This window comes from Centruroides sculpturatus, unplaced genomic scaffold (assembly GCF_000671375.1).
Source record: "Centruroides sculpturatus isolate CEXI.00-Female unplaced genomic scaffold, Cexi_2.0 scaffold207, whole genome shotgun sequence".
Lineage (NCBI taxonomy): Eukaryota > Metazoa > Arthropoda > Arachnida > Scorpiones > Buthidae > Centruroides > Centruroides sculpturatus.
Genome location: NW_019384378.1, coordinates 624,873 through 640,289, shown reverse-complemented (window position 1 = coordinate 640,289; position 15,417 = coordinate 624,873). Strand labels below are relative to the sequence as shown.

The 15,417-nt window shown below is 27.5% G+C and overlaps 1 protein-coding gene across 1 annotated transcript in view; it reads right to left on the bottom strand.

Annotated features, from left to right (window-relative positions):
- LOC111617759 (LIM domain-binding protein 2-like) overlaps positions 1–15,417 on the bottom strand; it is a 61,727-nt gene that overhangs the window by 28,740 nt on the left and 17,570 nt on the right. The window contains exons 2-5 of the mRNA XM_023359049.1: positions 8,817–8,919; positions 4,277–4,449; positions 712–780; positions 40–162 (exon numbers count right to left, since the gene is read on the bottom strand). Coding sequence (XP_023214817.1) covers positions 40–162; positions 712–780; positions 4,277–4,449; positions 8,817–8,919 — 468 coding nt within the window. The remainder of the gene's footprint in view (positions 1–39; positions 163–711; positions 781–4,276; positions 4,450–8,816; positions 8,920–15,417) is intronic.

The window sequence follows — 15,417 nt, the reverse complement described above, 5'->3', positions numbered from 1 at the left end:
TTTGGATTGCAAAGATTAAACATTTAAATCAGTTTTTACCTGCAAAGCAATCAAACTTCTAGGAATTAACTCTCTGTGTTGCCTTGTTGCAAAATGCCAAGATTTTATCCTCATAAGATCATCAAATGTAAATTCCAATATTAATCGGCCTTCAGTACAGACCTAATAATTATTAATAATTTCATACTATATATATATACTATTTATTCATTATAAAAATAATAAATACAAAATAACAATACTGTTTAAAACTTAATGTTGTACATACTATTTTTAAAAGCCAAACAATTGTCTGATTATATTGAACTATATTACTATTATTATTATTATTTATTAAATGCTAAGTAATTTGACACTAGAAACATATGTTAGGCATCATCTCTTGGTAAATTTAACAATTATAATTAAATTAATATTTTAATATAACACAATACAGCTTGAACCTCATATCAAATATCACAAAAAGAAAGAACACACTGAGTGCAGCATTAACAGTTTTTTATTGTTCATCTGAAGTTGATGAACATAAGTTCATTGAAAGCGCTAGCAAAAATAAAAAACTGTAAATGCCATATTCGGTGTGTTTTTACTTTCTTTTTATATAATCTGGCAATCATTTGGCTTTAATATATAACTATCACATTTGGATCTTTACATTTGTAAACTATTCTTTATAGACATATTTTACTGTAGATTAATTAATGTACTTACCACAACAGCATTATCTTTAGCAAGTTGTTCTTTCATAGGATCACTAGCGTACTGACCACCCATTAATACCTTTTATGAAATAAAATATATAAAATGAAAATATTGATAGTAAATAAATAAAAAAAAAAAGCCTAAGCAAGTAGTAAAGAAACAAAAATATTTAAGAAAGTTTATAATTAATTACTAATACTAATTAATTAGAAGAATTAATTAGAATTAAATAGACTAATTAAATGGAAGAAAGTAAAAACTAATACTTTAACTAAAAACACACCAGTACATCAAACCGGTTAAACAACAGAAGTATTTAATATAATGAATGCTTTCATCCATATCAATTGGACATCTTCAAATTACATAAGTCTATTAAAGAGAAGAATACAAAATTGAATTTAGAACTCAAATGGAACTTTTAAACAGCCAAGATTTAGACATGTGCCATATGTAAAGAATGTATATCATAAAGAAAAAAAGTTAATATTCTTATTTTATTAATTATATTTGATCAATAAACTTGATAGCATACAGAAGTAATTTACTATAGTTTGAACCATTGATAAATTGTCCAATTCCCTGAAGTTGACAGCAGTCCAATTTTTCATGGCTTTATAATTTTCTAGAGACTCCAGTATTTTAAACATGCCAGATCTGCTATGTGATGTAACAGTTTGACAGTGGCACTCAGTGGGAGCCAAGGGGTCCTGGTCCCCTCCAAAGAAAAATGAAAACAGTGGAGAATTTTCCAAAAATCTTTTCCTAATTAAAATTCATTTGTTTTACTTATATTCTGTGGTATCTTCCATTTCCTTACTACTAACAAATTAGCAGTCACTTAAGTTGTGAATTTTAATACATTATTGCTAATTTGTGATTATATTCTTTGTTCAGAAGCTTATTTTAATACATTATTGCTAATTTGTGATTATATTCTTTGTTCAGAAGCTTATTTTATACTTCAAGTGCATTTTTCATTCCACATGCAGTTTGAACTTTGAAGAATCATTCAAACATTGAATCATTTGAAGTTAGAGCCATTCAAAGTACGAGGTACAATTGTATAATGTCTTCAAGTCTAACAATAATGTTTGTATTGTGATATTTACAATCTCTTTAAAATAATTGTAGTTCCATAACTGAATTTCATTAACTGAAAAGTTATCTCTGTCATTTCCATTTCAATAGTCTACTGTATTCAGTGATGAAACTAGAAATTTTAGTTTCTTAAACTAAGTATGGTAAAGGGCTCAATCCATCCACATTCATAGTGGTATAGGAATTTAAACAAAATTTTTAAATTGCCAATTTTAAAATGTTAGAAAATATATAGATAAGAAGGTATATTATAAATTTCTTTGGTTGTAAGCAAATCTAATATCAAACAGAAAAATCATTCCAAAACAAAAGTACAAAATACTTATAAACAAAAAAATTATTAGTTATAACAAAGTAACAAAGGTAAAAAAATGATAAAATTATAAATGCAAAATCAGAAAGAAATTACAAAAATAATCACAGTAATTGCAAGATTTACAGCTAGTATTTTGGTTAAAGTATGAAAAAGAAAAAACTGACCAAGCACAGCAATGTATTGATTACAAGAAACTCATTCAATATGGTTCTGAATCTGAACAGCCCTGAAACATTTTGATTTTGTGGAATGACCCGGGAGCATTTGGAACTGATAAATATTTTTTCATATTATTATTATTTACCTTTATGATGTTAAATGTTAAATTTATGTCTAATCTGATTAATAGTTTTATTAATGTTTTTTATATGTTGCTAAGTCATACAGGTACTGTTTGTGGTGGCATTAAATTATTGGTGTTCGCTACACTCAGGTTTTCTTTTAGACCCTTCAGAGGACTACAGCCTTGCAGCCTAAAAACTGCATGTCAACATCAAACATAGAGGATACTGTAGCCTTATGTATGCCGTTCAGAGGGATCCTACCTTTCTCTACTGTCTATCTCCTCCCCCTTTCCCTTACCCTCTTTTCTGCTGACTAAACACTTCATGTACAACTGATGTCTTTCTTGTATGTATGTATGTATGTCAAGGATAAAATGAGTAATATTCAATTTACATAGATTCTGAATGCGATAACTCTCATTTTCCACAGCATACTATTTTTTTAGTATGAGAAGCATTTACAAAATGGAGTTACACATTTGACACTTTTACAGTGCAAATGAGAAAAACTGACAATAATTTGAATATAATATAATCTTCATTTTATATTTTACAGTATGATCTTATTTTATTCAAAAGTTGTGTGTCAGCAGACAGAGTAAATTAAATTTCACAGAGATATATGTTTTACCCCAAACAGTCCAAGATTTATACAAACATTTACAAATAAGAGAAAAATGTTAAAAAGTCTTTAAAATGTTTTATCTATAATTTTACTGTATAACTTTCTCAACTTTTTAAGCAAAACTAAATACTTTATTTAGTCTAACATTTTTCAAATTATGTTTGTTAAGCAAAATTTTATTCATTTTCAATTTACAGAGTTTTTAATTTCCTGTCTATAATTCTCAGTGACATATAATTCACAGATGCAATTTTTTATTGACAGCAAAAGTTGTTTATCACCATATAATTTGTGTAACTTTGTAACATTATTTATTTATTTCCCTTGGTGTATCAGCAATAAAATAATTCAATTTGTGGAAAGATTTAATAATTAGAAAAGTATTCTCAAATATCAGAAAGAAATTTAAAAAATTCATTTTAAAATAATAATACAATTAAACTTTAAAATCTCAAAGTATAACATACAGTAAATTCAGACTTATTATTTTCCAATTTCCAACAGCCAAAACTGGTACATATTAATAGAAATATTTATGAAGTTTGAAAGAAACTGACAAACAGTTTTTTAACCAAAAAACTACGATAATGTTAAATTACAACAGATAAGATATTTTTGTATGACTTTTATAAACAGCTTTAATTCTACTGTGTAGAATTTATCAATTTTTTTTGACATTCAATAACTTTAAAAGAAACAATCAGAAAAAATAATTGACTTGATTATCTTATTGATAGAGCCAAATATCCAGACATCACCTTTCCCAGTACATTGGCTTATGAGAGCTATAGATACTATAGTATTATATATACAAGACTTTTTAAATATTGTAACTTATAATTGCTATTAACTACTTGTTTTGAGATATGCAAATTCTGACCAAATTAAACAAGTAATAGCAAATCTGATTACAGTAAGTGGTACATTTATTATAGCATTATAGATTTTATATTTAAGAGTTTCTTTTTTATTCAATTTTAATAGAATTGCATGTTATTATCTTAGATTTGATTAATCATTAAGTTATATTTTATCGCTTATGTAATTGTTTTATGAATTATTATAAAAGATCAACATCAAAACAGATGTAATCTGCTACATGCAACAAATTAAACTTAATACCACTATAATTCTTTATATATGTATTTATATATTTTTCAAATATTGAAGGAGAAGAACAAAAGATGTGCATTTAAGATATACCTTTAAAGAACCATTAAGCACATTATTAATGCTATTAATGTTTACCTTATTATATATAGGTTTACCATGATGAGTTACCATTGTGCACAAATCACAATCCAATGTAATTGTAGTATTGTGAAAAGACTCCTTAGGATGTTTGAGACTAAAATACAGTTCCGTAACACCACCTTCAAATATGCTTCGGAAGTATCTTGGAATAAGTGTTCTTCCAATTGCTGCAATATAAAAGAAAATCCAAAATTAATTTTCTTTCTGAATAATAATATTAGAAAATTATTGAAATATAAAATAAGGAACACCACCTTCAAATATGCTTCGGAAGTATCTTGGAATAAGTGTTCTTCCAATTGCTGCAATATAAAAGAAAAAACTAAATTAATTTTCTTTCTGAAAAATTTAATAATTATTCTGTCATTCAATAGATTCCGCGTTAACAAAAAAATTTTATTTGCTAATTATTAAAGTTAATTTTTTTCACGTGCAGCACATATCGATAATCCAGCCGTTGGTTAGTTTTACACGTCCAGTAATCCGACACTAGTAGACTTATGATATCATGCTCGAATTTTGGCATGATATTAGTTTAAAGATTGTTAAGCTTGTCATCTTAGACTGTTCAAATCAGTATCTTATAACAATACTGTATAAATATAAAATTGGTCTCCTGAAATTTCCCACCAATGCTGTCTTCCTACTAAACTTTCTACCATCGCTGAATTTCCTACTAAATTTAGTGGGAATCTGTAAACTCGACAGCAATGTTACTGATGATGATGGCAGTGCGCTTGGACGAAGTGGCAGAACACAATTGAAAATTCTATTAAAAGGATTCACGATTAATTTGAGAACTCTAAAACACAATAACATTTAATTGCTTTTCTTTCGTATTTTCTTGTCTTACTGTATGTTTTCGATTACTAGAACGTACTAATATCATGTAAATAAGTTATTTTTATTCCAATAAAAGACGACTGACTTCATCTTATTTTTAGTAATCCAGCAAGCACTTTAATCCGACACTGTTCCGTCCCATATATGTCGGATTTACAATACAGTCGACCCACTATAACACTGTTTTATATACAGTAGAACCTCGATTATCCGGACCAATTGGGGATGAAGGTAATCCGGATAAGGAAAAATCCGGTTAATAGAAACAAATACTTTAATTTGTCTTTTAATGATAATACAACACGTTTTCTTTTNTTTACTACATAACAGTTTTATGGAAGGGGGCGATACTATGTTGAAGGGGGCGACAATTCGTTAGAGGTTGAGAAACACTGATCTAAATGAATGGGTTAACGTATGCATATCACAGTTCAGACAGAATTTTCCCTTGAAATTTCAAAGTAGCCATATTTTGAACTAATCAAATTTCTTAACATGTAATTCTCTATATCTCCAACCAGGACAAATAGTACAGTTACAAACTAACAAGATTTCAAATTATCCGAGTTTGAATTAAGAAAGATTTCCTATATATATATACATATATAAAATGATAATTATTTAATAAATTATATTGCTAATCAAAACTCAAAATAAATACTGAAATTTTTCTTAAAGAAAAATTTTAGCTTATATTCAACTGATTATTTTATTTTAATTATTAGAATTTTTATATTCTAACAAATTTTTTAATATATTTATATTTTCTTATTTTTTAAACAAATAGGAAAAAACTAAACTTTTTCAAAAAATACTTTTTGCTTTTGTTCTCCAGAAATACAGCATTTACACAAGATAACAAAAAAAAAAACATGTATTATAAGATCTAAATTTTACTATTACAAGAATCTATCAAGTTTATCTATGATTATAGTTATTAATTGACTTTATTGTAATAAGATAATTTTAATTCACTATAATAACTGATGTTAATGCTTAAAGTTTAAAATGCAATAATTTTTGACAGAATGTATTTAAAATGTTTTTACTAAATGTACAAATTATTCTCAGTCACTTTAAACATTGATTAATATAAATATACTTTATCAATAAAATAAAACATTAGTTTTGTTTATAATAGTTCATCTATTCTAATTTTGTATTTCTTTATCAAATATCAAAATAAATGACTATAATGTCACTATTATTAGTGTCTCAAAATGTTTATTGAACTGATGATGGTAATCATCAGTTCAATAAACATTTTGAGACACTAATAATAGTAATATCATTAATATCATTTTAAACTTAATATCATTAGTTAATGATATTAAGTTTAAAATTTAATATTAAAGATCTGACATTCTGCATTCAACTGCATTCTAACCTATTTTACAGCTTTGATCATTGACGACATTACTCATTACTTTTATATTTAGACAAAATACTATTAAATTGTAAAACATGAAATGTAAAAGTATATAAATAATTAAACATGCTGTTTCAAATTTATATAATATAACAATTATTTCCCTTATTATTAAATTTAAACCAGGTATTTTCTGGGAAAACAAAACTGAGTTCTCTAGAAAACTAAAACTGTGCAAAAAAAAAAATGGTTGAAAATTGATGTAAATCTAAAATAAAAAATTATTGTAGAAATCAATGTAAACTGACAGAAATTGAAAACTCAACTGACACATAGCATGTGACCAGCTTACAACAAGCAATTGGCCCATAGACTTTACATGGTAAACTTTGAATATCTCAGCCTATAGATCAAATTTCAAAATTCCAGCTTTGTCATGACATTGGCCTTGCCAAGATGTAGATATATGCAAAAAAAATCACATTTAGTAGTTATATAGCTGAGATTTGCTCAATTATAGTACATAAATATTTTTTCATTTATATATGTTTCACATATAAATTAAAAAAATATTTTAAAAATCATAATTTTGTGCAGATAAATTATAAACAGATTAAGATAATATCTAATTACTTTATTGCACAACACTAAAAGAATCGTACTATTATATGTCAATAAAGATGACCTAATGACAAAGGATTTAATTGCAAAATATCAAATTTACCTGATCTAAAACTTACAAAATGAATAATTTTATTTGAGTCAGATTGATGTAATGTTTTAATAATTAGAAAAAACTTCTTATAAATAAGTTTTACCAACTGCTGAACTGATAATGATTTAATAATTTATTAGCTATTACTTAATTTTAGATATACACACAAGATAGAACAACTCATGATAAAATTTTAATTTTTCCTATTACAATCTGGACATACCTTAACAGTGATAAATTTGAATATTCTGAGAAAGAAATTTACAGTTTAAAATCTATGAAATTATTTATCGATTTCCAGATAACCATAATAACTGGCAAAACATACATTCACTCACTGTTACAACTGAAGATTTAAACTCTAAAATCAGGTCATTTTATTTTTATATTTCTATGAAAGTAAAATATCGAGAGACAATTAAAAATTGCATTAAAAATATTCTGAATAATATTTTAACTACAAATATTGCTTTATTATTTTTGCTTTTACTTAAAATAATCAAATATAAAAAGAAAATTAGGTGTACTTTTTAGATTATAGACAAACCATATATATATAAAATCAAAACAAAATTTATTAATGCTAAAAACAATTACATAATTAAATATAATTATGATTATGATTTAAATAAAAAATTTTATTGTCATTATATATAAATATATATATATAAAATGAAATTAACTTTTATGTATATAAATTTTGTTTTCTGGAGTGAAATAAGGCTTGATGCTTAAAATTAATTTTCATATTTATATACTTTTATTAAAGTTTTCAGTTTTTTTGTAATAGGTAAGATTTATATTTGTGATTTATGAACTAATTTCATAGAAAATAAAACAAGACATGTAATTTAATATAAGTGTACATAACATTAAATAAAAGTGCCAAAGATATGATGAGATATATTTTTGTGAATTATTTAAATTTAATTATTGAATATATAAATTATTAAATCACTAAATATTTAACAAAATGCAATACAGTAATACTTCGACTTACGCGAACCCGGAGTTACGCGATTTTCAAATCTCGTCGATTTGTCTTTTGTTTGAGCATCACACAACTCTTGATTACTCACTCCCCCCACACTATTGTTCGGCTTACATATTCAGACGTGTCATGCGGAATCGACACATAGCTACAATTTATTTTGTGTTATTTATTTCTGTGTTTGTTATATCTACAGAGACTCGAGAGACTCTATGTGGTGATTTCTTGAAACCGGAAACAAATCAAAAGACGAGATAAGATTAATTAATGAGAACATTTATTATCTTACATACATCCGACTTGGATTTTACACAAATTGCGAAATTATACCCCGACTTACGTGAATTCGACTTACGCGGTTATCGCTCGGTCCCACCTATCGCGTAAGTTCGGGGTATTACTGTACATCTTTTAGTTATTTAAAGAAATTTATTTGTAGTAGTATTAGTTTATTGTTCTTTTCTGTTATACAAAACCCATAAAATAGGGAAAATTTAATAAAAAAATTTTTAAAGAAGTTAACAAATAATTTGATAATTTAGGAGATTTTATTATTATTTCAGTAAAGTTTTCTTCCATACAATAAATATATAAATGTCAATAAACAATAACTTACTGTAACGTTTTGGTCCATCTTCTAAACAAAATGTCAACGTTAAAGTTGCATCATCTTCAAAAAATTCTGTTGCAAATGCATCCCACCATAAATTGTCACTTTCCTGAAAATTAATTTTTATACATTTTTAATTACTTTTGCAAAAATATCAGCTAAATTATTAAATTAATTTAATTTAAACTACTAAGTCATGGAGTCAACAATTGAAAACAAAACAAATTATTGCACACAAAATATTTTTTCTATACAACTTATAAATTTATTTAATAATTAAAGTAAATACACTTCTAACCCAAAAGTTAATTACACATGAAATGGTTAGCCTGTTAGTTACAGCTATTATTAAAAGGATCTATCTCATCAAACCCTTTTAATTATAACAATAACTAATATGTTAACCGTTTAATGAAATTTATTTAAATTTATAAATTATATATATTACAGAAATTGATTATGTTAAATTCATTTCTATAGTACATAATGTACTATAAGTGATGTAAAAGATTTTTATCTTTTATGACAAAAATACAGATTTATATATTTAAATAAGATTAATATGTGACACTACAGTCTTAGTAAAAAAAACATGAATGTATGAGCAATTATTGTGACATCACCACAATGCCAAGCTACAATTTGTATTATAATTATATTAGTTTTAATTTATTTAATTTAAAAATATATGCTCTCTTCATTTTAGTAGAGTCTTGCCACTGTACATCATACTTTTCTTGATAACAACAGAGTAATGCTGGTATTCTATGTAACTCCATTTTGGAGAAAATTTATGAACTGAAATCATGTGACTTTCAGTCTAAACTAAAAGTTTGCATATTGTTAATCAGAACCTCCTGCCCTTAAGATATCCATATCTGGTCTCAACTTTCATTTATCACTGTTCTTGAGATTAAGAAAGAACAGACAAACAGTTGGACAGATGACAGTGAGAATTTATAGGTCTATAATTTTTTCGATTTGCAACCCAATAATACAAACTAACAATCAAATTCTATGAAATAAAAACAATCCTAAATTATGTATTAATTTTGAACTAAATATGAAATTTAGTTTTAATTAATTACAGTGATACCTCAGTTTTTGTTGATAATCTGTCCGAAAGCAATTGGTGAAATCTGAAACTGACAAAAACCAAGGCAATTATTCCCATATGAATCAATGTAAATCCAATTAATTCATTCTAGACACAATTCTCTATAAAATGTGAAAGAAAAAAATGTGCAAATAATTCCTATTGACTATGAGCACAATGCAATTTTTCAAATCTTGCAAAATGACAACAAATGCATAGAAAAGATCATACTGCTTCTGGTGGCCATTTTATAGAGAATAAATATAGTGTTTAATACTAAAAACAATAATAAATTAATATAAAATAAATATAAAAGACTAATGTAAAGAATAAATGAACATTTAACATGGAATTTCCCATGATGAAGCTAAAAGGAAAGGAAAGCAATAATATTGGGTGTATCCAAAATCTCAGCATCAATCCAGTGAGATGCTGTTGGAAGTGACACAACTGCTGGCATTTTCTAGTTTTCTAAAGTTTTCTTTTCTCTCCTGAAATTCCCAGCAATCAGCCAGGAATTTTGGGAGAGAAAAACAATAAAAATGGCCAATGATGTGGACTTTCAAGTTACGTTAAATTTATTTTTGAACTTATTTAATGAGAACAGCTTAATGAAAAATGACTATTTCAAAAAGAAAAATAGGGATGAAGATTTTTTAAATTTCTGTAGGAATTTTAAATAATATGTACTAACCGAACATTAATTTATTCAGGGTTTATTCATCAACAAATAAATTAAATTTAAAATTATTGACACAAAATAGAGCTTTTACAAGCATCATGATGGCTGCCATCTTGTTTGCTGATGTATGAAGCACCGAAAAAGGTGCTTGCAGTTTGCTGGAAGCACATTGGCAGCAACTGGAAGACATCTGAGATTTTACACAAAGTTACTGAGCAGTGCTGGCTGCACGATGAGATTTTGAATATGCCCATTGTTTGTCTAGATGCGCACGGTAATGTTCACATGAGAGATGATGCCACACTGAGCAAGAAAACGCGTGGTTTAGCAAAATTAGCAGTGAGGTCACATGGGCACACTGACGAAATCTGAGGCAACCGATGAAAACCAAGGCAATTTTTTGCGAGAAAAGTTGACAAAAACCGAAGTCAACAAACACTGAGGTATTAGGCCAAGACTCCACTAGCATAAAAACAAGCGTAAAAACTTATAATTATTAAAATTAATTAATCACGTGACCTATTTGCATTTGTGCTTGGATTGCAGTGGAGGTCCAGCTCCACTAGCAAAGTTTTTACTTCGAAAGTACTATCAAAGTTACGGTTGTATACGATATATCGATGTAAAGACAATAATTACATTCTATGAGTTTTTTCTGTACTATAATTACAAATGTAGTAAAAATAATATCTTTACTTTCATATATTAACTTTTATTTATTATCGTATTATTAAGATAATATACAGCACTTATAAGCTTAGCTTTTTTATTATATACTCCTCTAAATTGAAGGATTTTCCTTTGGCCGTCCATATCGCGTGTTTTAGTTATCCATTATTATAATCGAGATACCTCTTGTCGTAGATACATGAATACTTTCAGATGTTTTTGATAAATCTTTCCAGATCTATTCTAGGTCTTTTCTAAGCAGCCATGAGAGAACACACACAAAAGCTCATTTTCAGCCATTTTCACACCATGTCACAATGACCTAGATTCCACCTACTTCTGATTGGTGGATGGTACCATTTTATGGACATATTCACGTCAAAAGTTGAACACTGCTCAACTCGCTTTATGCTGGTTTTATGACCTACTTCAGTGTAAATTATCATTGTCACATGATTAAAAACTTTTACAATGAGAGTTTTTACACTCGTTTTTATGCTAGTGGAGTCTCGACCTTACTGTATATCTAAATCTGGTCCAATTTGTAAGATAATCACTATCTTATACGAATATTATTAATTACAAATTTTAAATTTTAATTAAGTAATTTAAATAATTCTGGAAAAAAAAAATTGGCTCAGAATAAGATTAAAATCTACAATTTCTGTTCTTATCTAAGTGAAAATCAGATGACAGAATCAGATGTAATTGGTAACACACATATTCATTAGGCAAACAAATTTGACAACTTGTGTATTATAATCCAAATATCATAGTATTAGGTTGTTCAGAAAGTAAGTTCGTTTTTTTACCACTAGACGGATTAGTTGTATTTTTCCCACCATTTTCATTCTAAACTGTATTATCATTATATATTTTGACAGCTAGCATTTTATGGCTTATTTGTGAGAAATTTTGTTAGATTTTGTGCAATTGTTTATTTTTTGTGTCCCATCAAATATGGAAGATCAAAAGCAGCATTTTTGGCATATTTTGCTCTTTTATTACCGAAAAAGTAAGAATGCTGTTCAAGCGAGAAAAAAAATTGTGTGACATGTATGGAGAAGATGTATTGACAGAACAACAGTACTAAAACTGGTTTACAAAATTTTGTTCTGGCAATTTCAATATTGAAAATGCACCACATTCTGGATGGCCAGTTGAAGCCAATGAAAACAAAATAAAGGTACCGATTGAAGCAAACTGCCAAATAACATGTGAAATCACTAAGAGATTAAATTTGTCAAATTGAACTGTTTATGATTACTTGAAACAAATTGGTTTCGTTTCAAAGTTTGATATATGGGTTCAACATGTTCTTAAAAAGAGATGATCTCTTTGGTGGGATTTTAAGAAAATTTTTTTGGAGCTTTTACCAGACAATTTAACAGTTGATTTGAAAGCGTACTGCCGTCGAGTAAACAAATTGAGTAATATCATCAAACAGAAAAGGTCACCAGAATTGATCAACAAAACAGGTGTAGTGTTTTACCATGATAATGTCAAATTTCACACAAGTTTGGTAACTGGTCAGAAACTGCTATAACCTAGATGGGAGGTGCTATCACACCAACCATATTCACCAGATCAGTACACTCAGATTATTACTTGTTCTGGTCTATACAAATTTTTTTTAAACTGTAACTCAGTAAGACATTTACTTGAAATGACAATGTCAAAAATCACTTGAATTAGTTTTTTGTAAGCAATGATCAAAACTTTTATGAATATTAAATCATGCTACTACCATTTTGGTCAAATACCAACAGGTATTTGACCAAAATGGTTGATATATAATTCAATAAAATATTTATTTATTATATAAATTTTGTGTTTTTTCTCCACGGAAAAAAACGAACTTACTTTCCAAACAATCCAATAAAATAAAAGAAAATAATGCAATATAAATTGTATCAATCTAGGTAAACTAAAGTTATTTCTGACGTTTCTTAGGTTTTTTTTTATTGAATATGCAATATAAAAACAAAATAATATACAGTACGTATAATGTAAGACTTAAATCTGCTCAATACTTCATTTTAAGTACAGTACTTACATATATGCATGCACGTATTCTTTAGAAAACTAACTATCCGTTGTAAAGCAGAAATTAATTCTATATTAGAATAAAAGTAATGAATTTTAAGTAGAGATATGACATCTTTTATTCAAAATCCTTGGAAATTTTTAAATTACAATACTTCCAAAATCTGGACTCCATGCTACATTGTATTATAAAAAAATAATATAATAAAAACCAGTTCTCTTAAACATGGAAATAAATAAAGTGTAAAGATATTGGTATTAAAAACTTTTTTGTAAATACTAAAATAATTTACTTGTATATAAGTATAATTTTCTGCTTAAAATCTTTTGAAATCTTTATTTCAGGAATATCATGATTTTTAATTCTATAAATTATATACCAGTATTTTTTTCCAACCAGTATTAAAAAATGTTTGCCGTGTTTTCTGAAACAGTTCAACAAATGGATACTACATACATCGCAAGAATACAAGTTGACTGATGAGGGGCTAAGTGCCCAAAACATGTAGAAGTACCCGTATCAACTGAATAAAGATGGAAAAAAGCCAAGTGTTTAATTAATAACACAATCTTGTGTTCAACACTCAACAAAACATTTAATTGTTAACTTAGTATCAAAAAAAATTTCCATGCATGCAGTTATTTTGTATTTAATATTTAGTTGCATTGCCTCAATACTCACTCAATAACTTCACAAATCTTTGATAATGGTAAGAAGAATTTCGTCCTGTTCATATCTCAATAATCCCTCAAGAACTGTCATCACTGGTTACCATTTCTAAAGTCAGAGCTTCAAATAATACCAAATATTTTTGACGGGACTAAGATCAGGGCTCCTTGCAGACCATGGGAATTGTTTGACCAACTTCGCTTGGAATCATTGGATTGTTAGCTTCGCTGTGTGGAGCTTGGCATTGTCTTATTGAAATTGCCACCAATGATTACCAAACAGTTTTCATTATGATGGTCAAAAATTCTCCTTCAAAATTTCATATATCCTAGCACTGAGAGGGTCTCTTGTAAAAATGTAAGCTACTCCAGATGTTAACATACAGTCCCACATGTTAATGGAAGATGGTTTTTTGAGTTGTGGGTGAAACACTGGATTGTTTGCCTCATCTTTTTTGCAGATGACTCTGGAACCAATTTTTCCCAAAGAAAATTGAAATGTAGATTCATCAATCCATAATATACCCTCCCAGTAATGAATGGCCCAGTTTTTTTTCTGATGAGCTTAATGTAGATTTTAATAGGACTTAATGTAAATTTTACTCCTTGTTAGTACAGTAATACCTTGACTTACGCGAACCCGGAGTAACACGATTTTCAAATCTTGTCGATTCATCTTTTGTTTGAGCGCCACGCAACTCTTGATTACTCATTCCCCCCACACTATTATTCAGCTTACATGTTCGGACGTGTCGCGCAGAATCGACACATAGCTACAATTTATTTTGTGTTATTTATTTCTGCGTTTGTTTTATCTACAGAGACTTGAGAGATTCTATGTGGTGATTTATTGTAACCATGAACGAATCAAAAGACGAGATAAGATTAACAAGAACATTTATTAGCTTACTTACATCCGACTTGGATTTTACACAGATTGCAAAATTATACCCCGATTTACGCGAATTCAACTTACACGGTTATCGCTCAGTCCCACCTATCGCGTAAGTTAAGGGTATTACTGTATTTACAATTTTATTTTTTATAAAACTCATCTCTACCCTCAAAATTAAGCTTTTTGCCATTTTATAATAATTAATAATATGAAAACTTTTTAAATAAAATATCATAACAGATGACATCGCCAAATGTTGCCAGAAAAATTAAGCAACTAGTTGATGGAATTTTTTACTTTTAATTTAACTTTTAAAATGTTTTTATAAATATGTAGCCTACACATTTGATAAAATTTGGCTGCATGATTCATTGTTCTCTCTACATATTCAGTTAAATTTTTCTAGAAATAAACACTATATTTTCATAAATATAATCTGAAGCAAATTGTCAGAACAAAACTAAAACCTTTGCATAACCTGCACATCAGTACAATCAATCTATTTTTACACGATTTTGATTTAATACAGTCTAGGAAGAAAATTCACTTT